This window comes from Arachis ipaensis, chromosome B06, assembly GCF_000816755.2.
Source record: "Arachis ipaensis cultivar K30076 chromosome B06, Araip1.1, whole genome shotgun sequence".
Classification (NCBI taxonomy): Eukaryota; Viridiplantae; Streptophyta; class Magnoliopsida; order Fabales; family Fabaceae; genus Arachis; species Arachis ipaensis.
In genome coordinates, this window is record NC_029790.2 from 5,133,054 (window position 1) to 5,153,425 (window position 20,372).

Sequence of the window (20,372 nt, forward strand, 5' to 3'; positions counted from 1 at the left end):
TGCAGTGTAGGCGCGGGAAGAGATAGAAAGAGAATCACAAGTTAGTTACAAAAGATATAAGATTAATTAAATTATGATATTTTATAATTTAGTTGAACTATCAAACTTATATTTATTATTATTTTTAAGTAAAGCAGAATAGCAATAATAGCAACGAATGCTGGAAACTCAGATACAGTTAATTTCATGTGAAGTTGATAGTTGAGAGTCGTTAAATAATTTAATAAATTTTTTTTTTGTGATTGAACATAACACAAAGAAAAAAGACCTAAGAAAAAGAGTAGTACTCCTCTCTAATAATAATGTCTAAATTATTAGGAGGCAGTAACCACTCTAAATACACTTGCTTGTTTAAAACAGCAGTCTTAGCCATTAAATCAGCCGCTCTATTTGCTGTTCGCTGGATGAGCACTATAAAGTAGCTGTCCAATTGCGCCGGAGTATCTCTTTGATTTTGTCAAGCAGATTAGAGTCATTCCTAATCATGCTGGTTGTGCCACGCGAAACAAGAAGAAACGCATCAAGATTATCAGTTTCACATATGACCTCTTTGCACTCGCAATCCCAAGCCATAACAAGCCCTCTCCAAATAGCATGAAACTCACAACAGAGAACACTAGAAAGAGGTATACTGGCAGAACAACCTTTTATCCAAATTCCCATGCTGTCTCTAATAATACATTTAAAGCCAGCTAATTGCTCATTTTCAAAAACGCTTGCATCGCAGTTCACTTTACAGACATTCATTGGAGGTGGTTCCCAGTTATATTTCAAAGAAGAAGGAATAATATGTTTTTGGTTGATAAAAACATTAGAGAAATCTAGCAAAGCCAGAGCAGACACTTTATCTTCTCTGGTATTCTCAAGCGCCAAAGCCAAAGCCAATTTTCATTATCATTCTAGCCAAATTTCTTCTTCAATAGCCATTCATACCCGCTTTTAGTCGAGTAGGTGAGAGTATTTGAGTTTGTCCAAAACCAACCTATTTTATCTCCTACGTGCTTGATAGGATCAAAGAGCATCAAATCAAGTTTAACTTCTTCCGGAATCATTGTGCAAAGAATATCCCACTGTCAATGTCCAAGGTGCCAGACATCTTCTAACTTCAAGTGAGAATCAGAAATGTGCACAAAAAGAACCAAAGGAGCTAGCGTTCCACATGGTCGCCAAGCATGATACCAAAAGGATTGAGACATCCTGCCTGTACACCAATCAAAACCATCACAAAGCTTTTCTATTGTCTTATAAATCGCTCGCCAAGTGCTTGAAACATTATTAGAAAATTTGGGTGAAAAGCAAGAACTCCCAGATAAATATTTTGCCAACATAATTCTTACCCAAAACTTATCTTTATTATGCAATAATTGCCAAACAAGCTTTCCGAGTAAAGCAAAATTTACGCATTGAGTATCTCTAATTCCCAAGCCTCCATATTTTCTTGGAGTGGCAACTTTGCTCCACTTGACCAAATTTAAACAACGCTCCCCCACCTTTCCCTTCCACAAGAATTGTCTAAACACAGAATCAATCTTTTCGTATAAAATTATCATCTAACAACTCTCATAGATTAATTTCGTATAAAATTAATTGTACCTAAATTTTCGCTGATTAATATATTTGATAAAGTGGCTGATTTTTTTGGTTATGGAAGAGTTGGGTGTGTTGTGCCGGGTTATGGGATGAGGAGGAGTTAGACCAATATGTGGGACAGGTTTTTTTATTAGAGTTGGTGATAAGAAATCGGACCCAATGATTTCCTTTTTTAGATTTCTTTGAGCAAATCGGAGGGTCCGTTTTGCATGGAGAGGAGGGACGAAAATAACATTAAGGAAATCCAACCCTGCGAGTTGTACATGAACAAAATTTTTTTTATATTACTTTAAGGTAATCGCATGGTCCATTTTCGTTGTTAACGAATTTTTGTATTTAGGTTGAGCAACTCACTGGGTCCGAGTTGTGGAGGAGTAAATTTTTTTTTTATTTTCACTAAAAAAAATCGAATGGTCCGTTTTTATTATTATATAATATATTTGAATTAGGTTAGAGAAGTCTCTTGGTCCAATTTGTGTGTATATATATACACTTGCGAAGGTCTGCAAATCTTAATCCGCCGACCAGATCTAACATTCTTCATCTTCTTCGACTTCTCTTCTTCTTTTTTCTCATGGTCAGTTGTTGAGCTGGTTGGCTTGGATAGAGAAAAATTCATAGTGAAGTATTTGTGTTTATTTAATTGAGTGAGAAGAATGGATGATAGAGTCCTTTTGAAAGTGTATTATTTTGGTCAGATTTTGTTGCAGACGTCTGAAGGGGTAAAATTTGTTTGTGAAGATCCGTTGGATGTTGTTATTCCATTCACAATTTTATTTGAAGAGCTTAAAGGTGTGATTTGTGAGAAGATTGATTCGGAGATGTCAAGAAAAATATCTAGTAGAAGTGTTAACGGACCATCGATTTCCTTACAGTCAAACCGTGATGCCCTGCATAAACTCCTGTACAGGTGTGCCAGGCATGCTGATCCCCAACTATACTGTCCAATACTAACAAAATCATTGAGAAGAGGCAGAAACTTCCAGTGGACAAATGCCCCAGTCTTGTCTCCAAACAAGATCGTACCGATCAACAACATTATGTGGCACTTAACGTACACCTGTATACTGTTTTCATCAGTCAACTGTAACCGTTCTTTTAAATCCCGTAGCCACGTAAGTTTTATGCTGCTTCCTCGACACTGCGACTTTAACGGTGCAACCCCAAATTGGTGCAGACACTCCGCCTCTAAGGCTTCGAAACTATTCAAAGTCATCCCTGTCACTGGAAGACCATCGGTCGGAAGACCGAAGATCATAGCCACGTCTTCCAGTGTCACGACACATTCACCAACTAGAAGGTAAAAGGTATATGTGTCCGGGTGCCACCTTTCCACTAAAGCGTTTACCAGTGCTTTCTGACATTAAACAACCTCAATCTGAACGACATGGTAAAAACCAGTAGATCGTAAATGCTCCTCCACCCTCTCATTGTACCGATCCGGAGGAACATGGTGATCACATGTCAACATTCTTTCACCCTGCACACGCATAGCAAAATCACTATTGTGATTACACAACTATCATACATAATATAAAAATATCTAATTAAAATATATAATTTTACTGATAATACTAAAACCTCCCCTAAAATAACATATTTCTGTCAACATTATTCCAAAAAAATTATTCCACAAAAATTAAAGAACGAAATTATAAAAGTTAACTAATTAATTATTATTACTAATATTATTACACAGAATTGGTAACAAGTCATTTTTATTACTAATCTATTATATTGAAAAAAAAATTCTCCACAAGACTCAATTAATTACATTTAAACACATATATTCCTAACTATTATTTAAACATATAATCCTAAATTGTTAAAATTAATTATAACAAGTAACTACTTAACTCTACTTTATAATATTATTACAAAAATTTATAAACAAGTAATTTTTAATACTAATCTATTATATTGGAACCTACTCATACTCTACATCATTAATCTCCTTAATCATATTTAAGAAAAGATTCCACTAAATTGTATTCACAAAATAAAATATTATCAAAAGTGACTAGCATTTCTTTCTTACTACGTGTGACAAAAAATCATATACAATTCTTATAAACATATAATAAAACGCAAAAAACGTAACAACGACCAGGACTCCAAAAATAGTACCATTTTATCACCACACAACACTTTTCAAAAGGGTAATTCTTCATGGTCACGGTAATCAGCATAGGCCTACGTCCAAAAAATCAATTGTACATAGCTTGAGTCATCTGTACCCATCTACTTCAAAAAAATAAAATTTTTTCGAGTTAAAGATATTAACACATGATGAATTTCTAGTTGTCCTGTGTACTCATTGGTCCCAAACATTTTCAAGTATTAGAATTCCTGCACGAGCATATACAACAAAGACTAATTAACACAAAGATCAGAATTGATTATTCCATAGTAATAACTGTATCTATGTCCCATGCTTTATGTCTGTTTATTCTTTTTTATACTAAAAAAAATAAACAAAAAAGAAAAGGAATAAGTTGTCCCATTGATGATTGTAATAATTAGGTACATGCATCACAACACCTATAGATAAAATCTAACCAAGTGGATCTACTTAATAAGTGATGGACTTTTGAATAAACTATACCCATAACATTGCTTCAGTTCACCTAACCATTGGTTGTAGTTTAAGCATATAATAAACAAATCAAATCAATTAAAAAAAAAAAATTAAAAAAAAATTAAGAAATCAAATATGTAAAAATATTGTGATAATTGAGAAGCATGTGTACATTTTCTATAAACTTTGTAACTGCTTTCTCTATATTAAACATAGTATACATTCTTATGTCCTAAAGTTATTTGAATTATTAAGATAGAGATTCTTCTTATAGCATATATAACAAATAGATAAATTATAAAGAGTTAATTTGTATGATATCTCCAATTTAATATCTACAATCTAAAATAATTGTAATTGTTGTGGTTTACTCACCACCAATCTTTGATTAAACTAATTTAATTTTGATTCATGTTAATTTTCTAAAGATATGCAATGGGAGGTTTTTCAATTTTCTTTTAATTCTACAAAAAGAATCATCTACAAAGCAAGTACCTAGTAAACTAAGCAAATGATGCATGAACTAAAGAAGAGGTTTTGTGAAATTTCTCCCTTTATGAATGATATAGCTGATAGCTATTGTTGATGATATTTACATGAAAAGAAAGTAAAAAAGAGAAAGAAAAGTTGGCTTGTGTCTTCAAAAAATTGCTTCCTGCTAACCTACAAAGAATTGTGTTTAAAATGAATGCTTAAATTAATTGAATGATTTAATCGGTCGAAGCTCTAAGTTTAATTAGTAGATTGATTTAGAATTACATTATATGCATTAGGAGCTTAATCTTTTTTTATACTCTCTATTTTCTAATATGTTGTTTTCACAAATCACAATGTATAATTTTTTTTCATTTTTCAGTAAATTTTCCTAAGTACAAGTGCCTGATTATCTAATGTATAGTTGTACATTGATCAAGACTTAAGAGGTCAAATTTTTGGCCTTTTTTACTTGTTTCTCACACACACTTTTCATAGTTTCAATAATAATAGTGTAACTAAATTTTATGGTCACTTGCCTGAATTATTTTCTTCATATTTGGATCACCCTATGAAAAAAGGGCATAATATAATAAACTTTGAGAAAAAATCTGATGATATGAAAACCAGAGCAAACCATTTCAAATACCAGATGAGTTAAAAATTAGTCCTTTCTAGGATCAAACGTGAACTGGGTCATATATAATTGGATTTTTGGGTTAGAACGAATGAAGCATTTAAGAACAGACAACGAAGAATGGGTTCTTTTTTCACTACAATTGTAAACGGCATCCATGAAATGTAAAATCAGAACATTTCAGTTGAAAAATAAAAGACGAATACAATCTATATGCTATAATGATTTTTCCGTTTCGTTTTGAAAAAAACTACTAGAACTGAAAAAAGAACTCACCTTTCTGTTGAGGATGCCTGGTTGAAGATGTGCTTCACCTGTCACAACGATAACGAAACTGCTGTAGCAACGTGGACGCGGATGGGAAGTTACGGTGGCAGTGCTGAGGAAGAAGGCCAAACAGGTTAAGACAACGATAGGTGTTCTCTTCTTCGAGAAAGATTGAAATTAGGGATTCTAATTTCTGTAATTGAAAGGGTAATTGTGTCATTTTACTAATATTTTCCCTTCTATCTCAGTTTTCTGCCCAAGTTTGAGGTGAAAACTTTTAAATTGGTCTCATACGTACTTTTTCATTTTCCTTATTGATCCAAACGAAGAAAAATCAAATTTTCCATCCCTTTTCTTCTCTCCCATTTTCTTAAATCATCTCATCCAAACAAAGTGTAAGCGTTTGACCGAAGCTCGGCACCACCCCGACAAGGATCGTTAGTGCTGCTGGACGATTACAGTGGAAAGGCTTTGGCCGTTGAATGCAGAGTTGATGTTATACTGGAGCACCATTGCTAGTAAAAGAAGGCATTGAGACGTTGAGAGGTAAGGATTGAACTCATAATATGATTTCTGACTTATTATGTGATGTGGTGTATTGTTATTGTGGTGGTGTTAATGTTCGTCTGATTTAAGGTAGGGTTTGGGGTGACGAAGGTTTTATTAGTGTTGTTTTAGCATTTTCGTGTATGAGATTGTGTTACTTTGTATGGCTATGTGATGGTAGTCAGGGATGTTTGAATTTAGTGATGGTTCTGTTGCATATTTTTTTTTTTTTGGTTAATGGTTGATTGGTACCAACTGGGTGTACTAGGTGGTAATACATACAGAGTAGTTATTGCTGGTCATTGTTGTTTATGATATTTTCGTGTTTGTCATTGTAGATGGAGGGTCCTCCCATGACGTTTGTTTTTCACCATGGTGGGTTGTTTAAGACGGGTGAGGATGGAGACATGGTTTATGAACCTGATAATACGTAGGTATTGATGGGTGTTGAGGGAGACACACTTGATGTATTTTTTGTAAGGGGTTACTATAAGGAGTTGGGATACATTGAGGCTGGAAACTGTTGGTGGAAAGTTTCTGGAGTTCCGATTGCATCTGAGTTGAAGAAGTTAGTGACAGATGCTGACTTGATTGCACTGTGCAAGGATTGTAGGAGGAACCAACATTTTATCAACCTATACTTTGAGCACTACATCTCACAGCCCTGTGTAGTGGACAACATAGGGGAAGGTGTAGCTCTTTGGAAGCAGAAAGTAGTAAGAAGAAGAAGTTCAGTTCCCAAGCCAAGATGTACCACTTCTAACCTATGAAGACTCCCACAGTGAAGCACCCTCAGCCCAAGAAACCAACCTCTCAGCCCACTAAGGCAGCCTCATAGCCTAGTAAGCCCAAATCTCAGCCCAGTAAGCCAATTTTTCTCAACCCACTAAGCCAGCCTCACAGCCCAGTAACCCCAATAAGCCTTACTCTCAGCCCACCAAGCCAACACATCAGGCCTCAAAGACCACCTCTCAGCCCATAAAGACTCCTTTGCAGTCAACAAAACTCCACTCTCAACAAACCAAAATCAACATTCAGGGGAAGACAGCCCCACATCATTCCAAGACATCCTCTCAACCAGCTAAGAACCGAGAAAGTAATAACAAGAAAGGAAATACCAGTGCATGCAGAGTCACAAAATCTGGAAGATGTGTAAGAGAAGGTCCCATCCAGGAAGAAGATTCTGACTCTCATGATTCGTATGAGAGTACTGAAGATGAGTTGTACAAGTCTCCGAAAGTTCTAGGAGACAATTTATACAGCAGTGACAGTGAAAAAGGTTCATCGAGAAAGTAAAAGAAAGCTGAAGCCAGGGAGAAGCATAGGCCTCTTAAGTCTAGACTAGGGGATAAAGAAATTGACATTGATGACTCAAGTTATGAGGGTTTCGAAGATGAAGAAAGCTCTGAATCTGGTAAGTTCAGGGGGTTTTAGTTGTGCTACTGTTTTAATATTTCATTTGGCCAAATTTTAATGTCTTCCATGTTATGATTTGGTAGATGTAGATGAAGATAATGATCTTGGAAGTTTCTCAGATGCTGACTCATGGCATTCAGAGAATTCTGGCAAGGAGTTAGACTCTGATGAGGAGACACCAACTGTTTATCCCCAATATAATGAAAAAATCAAATTTGGAAACCTGAAGTTTGAGGTTAGTATGACATTCAAATCAAAAGCTGAATTTATACAAGCTACTAGGGATTACACTATCCAGTGGGACAGAAATATTTTATTTACAAAGAATGATAGAGTTAGGATTAGAGTTGTTTGTAAGTCAGACGATTGTCCATGGGTGGTTTATTGTGCATGTAACAGTAAAGACTTGTCTTGACAACTTAAAACGCTAGTTGATAATCACACCTGCCTTAGAAAGAGGAAAAATAGAGCTGCCACCCAAACCTAGACACTTAGCAAGCTAGTACCCAAGCTTAGAAAGCACCCAACTATGAAGCATCGAGAGGTGTATGATTAGTTTGTCCGAAAGTGTAATGTGTACCTCAATAGCACATGCATCACCAGGGCACTAAAAGCTGCTAGGAAAATTGTAGAGGGTGATGAAATAGCCCAGTATGGTTTGGTGTGAGATTATGCAAACGAGTTACTTACTAGCAATCCAGGATCCAGAGTGCAAGTTGGTGTGATCCCTATGCCTGAGAGTCCTCCGTTTTTTTATCGGTTCTATGTTTGTCTTGATGCTTGCAAGCGGGGATTTAAGGCGGGTTGTAGACCTCTAATTGGACTAGATGGAGCATTTTTGAAGACACTACATGGAGGACAAATACTTACTATTTGCGGACAAGATGCTAACAATCACATCTTTGTGATTGCCTATGCAATTGTTAGCGTGGAAAACAAGGATAATTGGCAATGGTTTCTTGAACTACTTTACAGTGATCTTGGAGACTACGGAGAGAACAAATGGTGCTTCATCTCAGATATGCAGAAGGTAATGAATTCTGTAAGGACTAATTTGATTTACTAAGTATTCTTTAAAGGACAAGTTTGATTTAATGATTACTTTGTTGGGGACTGAAATGATTTAATATCTTTTCGGGTTTGGCATTTTGGTGCAGGATTTAATCCCTGCTATGCAGGAAGTGTTTCCAAGAGTTCACCACCGCTTCTGCGTGTGGCATTTGTGGCGCAACTTCTCGAAATAGTGGGGTAGTTGTGAGTTAAAAGACCTTGTGTGTGAATGTGCAAGGTCAAGGACAACATCTGAATTTGATAGAAACATGAAGAGAGTTAAGTTGATCAACAAAAAAGCTTGGCAGTATCTTGATAAATGGCCAAAAGAGGCATGGACGAAGGCGCATTTCAGTGAGGTTCCGAAAGTGGATAATATATGCAACAATGCATGTGAGTCATTCAATGCAAAGATCAAACACGAAAGGAGTAAGCCTGTCCTTACCCTGGCTGAAGAAGTTAGAAGAATCATCATGAAGAGTTTGGTTAATAACAGGAAGAAGTTACAGAACTATCAAGGAATTCTCTCTCCTGTTCAGCAAAGTAGGTTGGAAGCTATGACAGTGATGTTCCGCCATTGGGCTCCTCAGTGGTCTGGTGATGAAAAAGAGGAGTTGTACGAAGTGCATGGCTAGCCGACCAATATGGTGGTTGACCTGGGCAAGCACACATGCACCTGCAGGTTTTGGCAACTTACAGGCAACAACTTTCTTCTCTTAATTAATTAACAATGTCTTCATTCATGATAGTATGTTTACTGTATCATTTTGTTTGGCTTGAAAGGAATACCGTGTATGCATGCAATATCGGCAATACAAGATAAGAATGACAAGAGACCTGAAGAATATTGCCATGAGTGGTTGAAGATAGAAGCGTATAAGCGTACTTACTGTTTTAATGTCAATCCAGTTAAGGGGCAGGATCTATGGGAAAAAACACCACATCCAGCACCAGTCCCACCCCCAGTGAAGCCTAAACCTGAAAGGCCTACAAAGAAGCGAAGAAGGGACAAAGAAGAACAACCAAGTGGGTCAAAGATAAAAATGAAAAGAAAATACAACCCAATCCGGTGCATGTACTGTGGTGAGGTTAGACACAACAAAAGAGGGTGCGCAAAGAAAAAGGCTGTGGATGCTGAGGAACATGCCAAGCAGATGCAGCTACAACTGGCAGTTGTTACCCCTGCTACAGAAGGTGCTGAACCCGAACTAAATACTGCCCCTACTGATACTGATATTGGTACAGAAGTTGAGACACCTTTGCCTTCACTTCCATCACCCATTCAGCCTGACTCAGAGATTGACAGCAGTGAGTTAGAATGCATCCCACCAACACAAGAAACCCTACAGGTAGTATCATCACTCCTCACTCCTAAAATTTTTTTATAGTAGCCTAATCATGTAACAAACTCATTTGGTACTGGATCATACAGGATCAATTGATAGGTAGGCCACCGAAGTTGCAAGTGATCAAAAGAAAAGCAAGGTTAACGTCCTCCCCTAAGCATATTGTAATTGGATCTGTGGTTGTTTCTGCTGAGACCATTAAGGGGACAAGTTCTGGAACTGCTAAGCGGCTGGCCAACTTCATGACCTTTGTGCCTACTCCAGGCTTCAAGGCTCCAAGGAAGACTGATGACAAAGTTTGATTTGTTAGGAATGTGTTATGGTTGACTCATTTTATGTATGATACAACATTCTGTTTGTTGCTTTTGTGTATGGTAATTTAGTCTGCAAACAATGTATTTGTCAGTTAAGAACCTTATGACTTTGTTGTGGTATTTTTCTATTAAGACAATGTGACAATTAGCCTTCAATTATAAGTTACTACTAAGATTACTTACTATCTTCATTTTGTTTATGCCTCAACATAATTCATACAAACAGAGACACATAATTAATTGTCAAATTTTATAAAATTATCCACATTTGACAGGGAATTGCTTCTAACTTCAAATAACTACTCCCATTCAAGTCAACAACTTCAATACACCATTACATGTTCATAGAGGATAACTGGGTTTATTTAGAAGTACATAACAAACAACAAAGTATCACAACTACTACAAACAGCAAAATCATTAGCAGTTTCAAAGCTCTAACTTCAGCTTCCAAAGTGCCCAACTTCCATGCCACTTTCACCCTCCATTCATCATACTCACCTTCAACCTCCATATCAGCTTCTGCATCTTTCTTTGTACCACATACACCCACTGCTACAAATTCATCATCATCAACCCACTTAAAATAATTGCAGTGACTGTCCTTCTGCAATTTTAGATGGGAGTAAACAAAAAAATCAGACAACACCCAACAGCATATAACAACATGAAAAAGCTTTAACTTCTTTTACCATCACTCACCCGGTACCTTGGACATGCATGGAACAATCTATTCGGATTCTCTGCTGTCCCAAATTTCTTAATCACAGTCTTCAGCCCACAGAAACATGATCCATCATGAGAATTCACCCTCCTCCTTCGCATCGAAACACTAGCTCCATGACTGTCGTGCGATGCATGTGACAAACCGCCACCACAACCACCATTTCCTATCTCCATCCACTCAGCCAGCCAGGGATTATGACTCCTACTTACCTCTACTGCCACCAAAAATGATCACGGCAATGTATTTATCGTTCAAATTGGGATTAGGGTTTATACACTCGAAGGACTAATTTGATGTCCTAAACAAAACTTATCTTGTCAGCAACAACATGCTACAGCCTGGCGTTGGCCACCTTGGCAGTTAACGGGCCATGTAAGCGGCCGTTTGCCATCTCAGCTACGGAGATGACGGAAGGACGAACGTGATGAACTGAGGTATCTTTCGAGGATGTTTTTTATTAATTTTGACTTTCGGGGACGAAAATGGAGATGGAGGACACTTTCAGGGACGAAATTGACTATTAACTCGAGATTGGAGACTAAGCATCCAAAATATGTGACAACTTAAAAAGCAGTACCTGAGATATTACAATTTGCCTAATTTAAGTCTTAGTATCTGAGATATGCTCGGATGCATATATAAGGTCATAGTAGCCGAAGTCGTTGTGCATTTGAATAATTTTTAACAATTTTGTTAGTTTCTAATCGCTTAAGTTCGAGTTACTTAAGTAGATATGGCCCTCCAAGAATATGTCTGTAATAAAGACATCAATAGACTGAATGTTATTTGGCATGTGGCTCAAACTTTAGATTTTGAGGTTAGTAGTTTTTTTATTTTCAGTAAATAATTACTTTAGATGTTTAGATTTTAGTAACTTAGTTAATGTAGTAGGACTTAGTGACTAGACAAAGTTAGGCAATCTATATATATTTAGTCAAGTATAATATGGTTTGATATTTTGTATAATTGATTGTAACTAATTGTAACTTAAGTTAAATAAATAAAATAGGTAACTATTAACTTAACGCACAACGTACTCACGAAGCTACTAACTTAACGCACAAGATATAGATATTATATAACCAAAAGATAATAGTATAATAGTATGAGAATCTAGCCACGGCTCGCGGAGTTTAAGCCGGCTAGTTATATACAGACAAAAGAGAAACTGACAGTTAAAACAGCTTATACAAGTTTTTCTCTCAAATATGCCTCTAGGCAAAAGTAAAATACAAAAGATGAGAGATAATACAAAATAAGAAAAAAGACTTCAAAAGGTATCCAAGATCCTCCGTTCTGTCATCATCAATACAACTCATCGAGGTGGGTTGCGACCTGCATCTAAAAAACACAACAGAAATATGGTATGAGAACCGAAGGTTCTCAGTATGGTAACAGTGCCCAGTGATATAAGATATAAGACTCTGGGACGCCAGAGGCAATCCTAGAACTTCATATCCATCACATGATTCATCTTAAAGCATGACTAAAACAGTAAAGCATAAATTTAAACCTTAACATAATAAAAAGGTAATCTAACTTAAAGGATTCTCTAACCAACAATTCTCCGCTGTCCCACAATTTTCACCAACCTATCCTCCATGTGATCCCATCGCCACCGCCTTCCGAACCTCCTTAATCCCAGTTGAAAGCATAATTAATATCAATGCAAGTAAAAACACAAGTATAGGCATATATAGCAAATAATTCAAGTAGGCAATTAGACATGTTATACAAATACACAAACAATTACAAGTCGACAGACCATACAAACAAATAGAAGATGCACATGATGAATGCCTGTCCTATTGACTGTGATATCACATTGTCGGTTCAACTACCAACCCGACACATCTTCATGGAGATGTCGCCCTTTGAAATCATCATTGGGAACCCCCGAGATATGGTGCTCAAAACACCGTCCAGGATTTTGTGCCTGCACACTCTATTGATCCGAAGGGATGCGAGCAAGATACTCTTGCCACAGACCTCACATCTCAACGCAAGCAGGACGAACCACCGTCCTTACGCCGCCGCCGCTACCTCGACAGGCGGGATCCAACCGCCGTCCCTGCCGGGCGCATAGCGTCTCAACAATCTCAGTATAAAACAATAGTTCGGTGGTTTTTAGAAAATATTTTTCAGTATAGCATGGATCTATTATTTTATTCCGAGTCCTCGACTCATCTCAACCACTGACAATTTAACATTTCCATTCCGAACTCATTAATTCGTCAATTTTTCAATTCATACATCTTTTTTCCTTCTCTCTCTACCAAACCCATCATCAGTACACCAGAAACCTAAGCATCCATTCTCTAATTTTTGATATAAATGTCAATTAATTCTGCCTAAAACTTTTTCCATGTTTTAATACCCAAAAACAAGCCCACGAGTCTTAAACAAAGTCTCACAGAAGTTTGCAATCTTGTTGAGAAGGTAAAATAGTTGAAAACAAAGTTTTAGTTGAAAAACAGGGTATGTGCGTACGCACAGGGGTATGCGTGGCACGCCCAGGGAGATTTTTAAAAAGTGTGCGTACGCATAGATGTGTGTGTATGCACAAGTGCAAATTTTTACAATTCTGTTCGCTCGCACAAGGTGTGCTAGCTCCCCCAACAGAACGCCCTTCCCAACGTGTGCGTGCGCACAGTTTGTAAAACTTCATTAGTTGTGTGCGCGCACAGGTTGTACTAGAGCTCCCAACAGAAGACCTTCCTCTGTGTGTGCATACGCACAAGACTGTGCGTGCGCACAGGTTCGAAAAATCACAGGGGTGTGTGTGCGCACAAAGCTGTGCGTGCGCACACAAACCAGAAATCACAAAATTCTGCAACATTGCAGAATTTCAGATTTTGACACCAAACTTTGAATGATCATAACTTCTTCTACAAAAATTCAAATTTTACAAACTTTATATCAATTTGAAGACTTTTCAATGAATTTTAATTCTAAATAAATTTCAACAAATTTTGAAAACTGTGGAAGAAGTTATGATCCGTTAAAGTTCACCAAAAGTTTTCTTTTTACCAAAATTTTACAAGTACTCAATTTTCCAAATTCTCAACCAACATCAAACCAAAACAATACCAAACTTCAATTTACATCACAATCTACCCTCTTAGGCCACAATTTACCATTTATATCAATTTTCTACCCACATTTCTATATCATCAACCTCAACATCACATATATCACACTAAACCATTTTTCAATCCACACAATCATCCATCATCATTATATCATTATAATTAACTCATTCAACCTCAATCTCACTCTTCAACATCAATTTATCAACATTAACAATTACAATTCATCATAATAGCCAAATCTCATCAATTCATCATGCATCATATCTCAACAATTCCAACAACCAATTTAATTCAATCCTATCCTATGGGTCACTAGTCTAAGTGTCTAGAAATATTATATATTATATAGAGAAAACCGAAACTATACCTTGGCCAATTCCTAATATGCCAAAAATAAAAAAATTGAGTGCAAGCAAGCTCTCAATCACCAATCTCACCTTCAAAGCTCCAAATCAACTCTAACAAGCATCAACTCAATTTCAAAGACTTACAAACTCACAATAATCAAGCTATACACACACAAATCATAACTAATCAATCTAGGACTCATCATAATTAAAATTTCACAAGAGTTCAAGACCTCTTATCTTACCCAACAGTTTTGGAAGCAAAAACCACTAGTAATCAAAGGCTAGAGTGTACCTAAACACCCAAAATTACAAAAATTCATTTAATCAAAAGCTTTAAAATTTCAAAATTTTGAAGAGAAGAACTGAGAAGGATTCGTAATTTTCTTACCAGTTTTTTGGTGGGTTTTGTAGATCTCTTCGCAAGGATCGCGTGGCCACAAATAGTGCGGCAATCGGAGCTCCGTAGCTTAAGATATGAGCTTGTGAAGTTGAAGGTGAATAGTGTTAATGGGGTTTCTCTTCTTCCCCTACTCAGCTGGTGTGTGTGTGTTGAGTTAAACCCCAAAGTAGTCCCTGAGATTCACAAAATGCACCGATTTGGTCCCTGACTTCCCAATTGCACTATTTATGTCCTCGAGATTGGAAAAAATGCACCTAATTGGTCCCTTCCCCCTTTTCCGTCCAAACTCCTTCCCAGCGGCAGTGATGTGGCAATTTTTTGCCATGCTGGACATCCCAACGGTTACATGACGTGGCTATCGAAAGTTTGTAACCCAATGTGGTCCCTAAGCCCTTTTTTAACCCTAACTGCTGATGGAGTAGTGTACCACTTCTTCTTCTTCTTCTTCTTGGTTGGACGTGTAAATGAGGGAGACGGGAGTTCTATTCTATTCAATCAATACTTTCACCACTTGAAGAATATACCTCAGCTGGAAATTTGAAATTGATGTCATCCAACATACTCTCCGCGGCCTCATTAGTTTTCTGGTAACCATAATATCCATCTTCCCAGGTCAAAGTCCTAAAACGACAAGGTTTGTGTGATGCTCCAGAAAATTAAACATAAACAACCAGCTTAATTTCAAGCGAATAGTAAAAGTATATGCCATTTATGGAAATAAGAAGTTTCTAAATTACACTTACATTGACTTACACTGAACTTAGTTTATAACATTATATAGATCATGGACAACTATGATGCACCAAGCAAAATATGGTGCATCACACACTAGGGTAATGGTTCACTCTTATTTCCAGATTTGACAAAGATGATCTTGATCATGAGGTTCTAAAGTTATGTTTTTCAACAAGAAATTAATGAAAAGAAAATTATGGACCTGAACACAAAAATTGACCTGTTGAATAAGTTGCATTTATTACAAATAAAAACAGGTCAAACAACTACTTGACACCTATAATAACAAAAAATGGCTCATCCAGAACCATTATTGTTGGCAAAAAGGGGCTTGAGCAGCATGCATGCATGAGATCCAAGAGTGCACTCTTCTGTGTCATTTTCACAAACAGGTTATGTGCATCCAATTTTTTTTTAGAAGAAGAATGAGCTAAAAATGGGATTCAAGCAAGAAGAACCAACACCTGCATAACCAAAGACCAACAAAAAGTTGGTGAAGTCAACTCATGACCTATAAGACTATAACTAGTCAATTACAGAAACAATCACCCCCCCAAAAGAATCAAAACTCATTTTTCTTTTCTTTTTTTCCTGCTTCAATTTTCTCAGCAGCCAAACAAACACATTTAACAACAAACAAACAAGATGCTTGACACTTACCTCTACTATGACTACGAAACCAAATCATTTTTACCATGCACAAATTCATTACACTCCATGGCTATCGAAAGCTCTGGCACTCGTGAGGTTCTGCTGCGACTTGGCATCCTTGTCATCGATTCCGTCTCCCTCATTTGCACATCCAACCATTGTTCCACCCAGCACAGCAACGATGAAGCAAACGAACAGGGAAGAAGTACGCTACTCCATCAGCAGTTAGGGTTAAAAAGGGGCTCAGGGACCACATTGGGTTACAAACTTTCTATAGCCACGTCATGTAACCGGTGGAATGTCCAGCATGGCAAAAAATTGCCACATCATTGCCGCCGGGAAGGAGTTTGGACGGAAAAGGGGGAAGGGACCAACTAGGTACATTTTTTCCAATCTCGAGGACATAAATAGTGCAATTAGGAAGTTAGGGACCAAATTGGTGCATTTTGTGAATCTCAAGGACTACTTTGGGGTTTAACTCGTGTGTGTTTAAGTGAGTGTTGTGCTGAAAGAGTTCACTTATGAACCTATTTATATGTTGGGTTTAGTCCCAACTTGGGGCCGATCCAACCCGTTAGCGTTTTTAGCCTGTTTGGCCAACTTTGGGCCAAATCTTTAAAATTAACGCCCAGTTTTCGACTTCTAATATTTTTCTAAGGTTTTTGACTATTTTCATTTTTTCTCGCGCAGTACCGGGCAGGCTTGAACCGGTTCGACCGGTTTGGCTGCCGATTTCGCAGTTTTTTTAAAAAACACATTTTCTAACTCAGAAAAACTTACTGACTCCAAAAATTATATTTAAATCCTCCAATTCTCACTCTAATTTTTTGGATCCTATTTTAGGCAATATTAATTATTTAATTAGACCGTTAATTAGTCTCAGTTCTTACAATGCCTAAATATGAGAGTCAGGTTAAAATAATTCAATATGAATGATTTAATCTTTTAGATATTGCTTGATAGTCCTATCTTTAGTAAGTGCTAATAACTGTGCTATGAATATTAACCATACAAATTATATTCATACTGTATCTGTTGTATTTTTTATCGATGTTTATCTACTTGGTTTATAATTTTTAGTAATGGTTAAACACAATTAATGGTTTAGACGAGATTAATATGCGAGAGTATATAACTATATATTATGGATATTGCAGAGACCACGGTTACTATTGCCACGCTGTATGACCCTGGTCTCTCTCCGCCGGACAGCCTATTGCCTTATATTAGGGAGGCGGGTTTTGGGCATACAGTAAACCGACGGGTCAGTCTTTATCATGGGTAATATGATCTTGCAAATCAAACTACTATCTAACTGAATATGGTCCTGAGACGTGGTTGGTGCCAAATAGGTGTATACTTCACCGAACTTACGCACCTTCCTGAAGAATTACCATTTGTTCATAACACGTAGCGGAAGAAAAAAAATAATCCTAAAGATCTATTTTGTACTTAAACTTTATTCCAATAATATATAGATCAGATCTAAATACCTTTGGATGCTTTAGTAAAAACTTTATTCTTTGATTGTACGAAGACTCCATGCGTATCTACACCGAGACCAACCTTTGCTGTCAACTCCTTGACCAATAGACATCTGATCTAAATTGAGAAACATATTGCAACTCTTTACACACCATAAAATTCTTCTCCAAGAATTAAATTCACAAGCGTTTATGTGTTTAGAGGTAAATGAATAAAACACTTGTGTGTTATTCATGTTATTCCTCTATTCTTCGCATACATATATATAGTATGAGATTTGTTAATGATTTTAAATTTGAATCTCAATTCCAATTTAAATTATATCTTATTATTTTAAACTTGAATCTTTTAAATTTATGAATCATATCATACTCAATTTGAAACAGAATTAGTTAGGATCTCATCCAAATTTAGAATTCAAATTTAAAAATAGAATAACTAATTATTCTCAAATCTCATTCTCAATTATCATACTATTATATTATTCTTGATGCTAGCAAAGAATACAATAATATTCTATTTGAATTAATATAATTATTTATTTAATCAAATTAAAATAATAATTAAATAATTCTACAACAAAGATTAGATACTTGTTAGTGTGTTACCCATAGGTTCAATACTAAGCGGGTAGTAAATTAGTCATACTAAATTTACTAATTAAGGTTGGCATCTAGCAACACTCCTAACAGCCCGATAGTATGAAGTAATATATTTTTACTAAGAACCTGAGAAGAAGAAAGTATAATTCTTTCCATCTTTTAAGCTCTTGGTTAACCCTTAGAGTATGGTTGTCAAACTCTAACTTGTTACCATTATTATAATGAACTGTGCATGACTTAAGAAAGTCATTTCTTCATTCATTCAATCCCCTTGACTAAGGTTTTATTCATCTCAGTCATTATAATCATAGAGCTCAAACTCTTTATTGAGAGTTGACGGATTCTTTATTGACTAATCATTAATTCTACAAGTATTTAAATCATACCCAATATCCATTCAACTAGCACCCTAGGGTATTAGGTGTCCGAAACCAAAATATAATAAATACATTGTAAATTACTATGACAGTCGCAGGTCAAAGGAAACTCTATTACCATATTCATTTTGAGAATATCCTATTGACAAATATGCGATAATTATAACCATTAGAAATTTTCAAATTGTGTCAGTTCAATAGTCATATCTCTATATTCACCATCTATATATAATTTAATAAATGAAAATTATAAAAAAATTATCTATTAATATTATTATCATTATCACAATGATAAGTCTCTAAATTTAATCAAGGACCTTATTATATTAACATTTTAATATAATAACAATAACAAATTATTTGACACATGATTGATTAGATTGTAGTCATACTATTTATTTCTAACATTCCCTACAAATTATTCGTGGATGTCAACATTCAGTACAACACAAAATTAACGTGATAAACTTTAATTCATCCAAAATAAATCGTGAAATATACCAATAGTTCAAATTATGGCATAGTGCTACACGAAGACTTCATGGACAACTGTTGGTATTTAAATCTATTTAACTCCAAAATTATGTACTTTGCATTCTGTTGAATACTATAGTTCTTCACTGTCGTTAGAACTGTATCACGATTCCTGAATCTATAGCCAACTCGGAATTCCACTCCTTCATCTGTATTATAATCCTCCCCTTCACCGGTATTCAAAAGATCGTCTGGCTGCATTGCGTCTAAATTCAAAGTGTAATAATGACTAGGAACTCCTGACAATCGAGGAATGACCAAAGAGGGAGGCAGTAGAAACCGACTAACACCGTTGGTGGGAGTCTTCGGCACATACTCATAAGTGGAAACAGTATCACTAAACGACCTGGACCCAAAAACATAAGTTGAATTGCCCTCACTGTCATACTCGTCGGCATTATCATGAGCCTAGGCGTAGTGGATCGGTATAGCCTCCAGCAAGACAACTTCAGGACTCGAAGGAGACGGCCTACCACCAACAACCATGTCACAGACCGCATCATACAACTCCATCACATGTTGTGGCATTAACTGTGCATGTACGTTGAATATTACCCTCACATGCTGATCCCCATCAATCCAAAATAACCTGTTGGTAAATCCACTAGTCGGAAGCGTGTGCTGTGTGTAGGGTATCAACTGGGTTCATGCGCAACATGATAGTCGAATTAGACTCGAAAACCACTCCTTCATCACCGTGTTTTACTATCCCGTTGGGATAAACCACAACAAAAACAGAAAGAAGTAGAAGAAAAGATTGATTTGTGAATTGTGAGGAGATGGTTGAGGGATGGGCTCTATAAATAGAGTTATTTTCCAATATATCTTGGGTACAGAGATACCTAAACCATAATACACATAGCTCGAGTGCTGAGACCCAAATTACACCGTTGATTATATTTCGGATACTGAGACCTCATCAGGAGAATTGTACATATATCGGATTCTGAGACCACATTCTAAGTAGCCACATATTTCGAGTGCTCAAAAACCCAATCTCTTTAATAACACATATCGGGTGCATCTAAGATATGTCTCGACGTCGTCCGATCACAGTACGGGATCTCAGACGCTAAGATATGTTCAATTTTTAACTTATCCCTCAGTATTCGAGATGTATACAATTACACATTTTTATAAATACTTCACATTTTATGTATTTATGTAATTTATATATTTATTTAATTTAAATAAAAAATCC

General features: G+C 36.3%; 1 protein-coding gene across 1 annotated transcript; it reads right to left on the minus strand.

The window, feature by feature from the left end:
* On the minus strand, positions 2,285-2,848 carry LOC107646296 (protein MAIN-LIKE 2-like). Its single transcript, XM_016350488.1, has one exon. It carries the CDS (start codon positions 2,846-2,848, stop codon positions 2,285-2,287), a length of 564 nt encoding a protein of 187 aa, XP_016205974.1.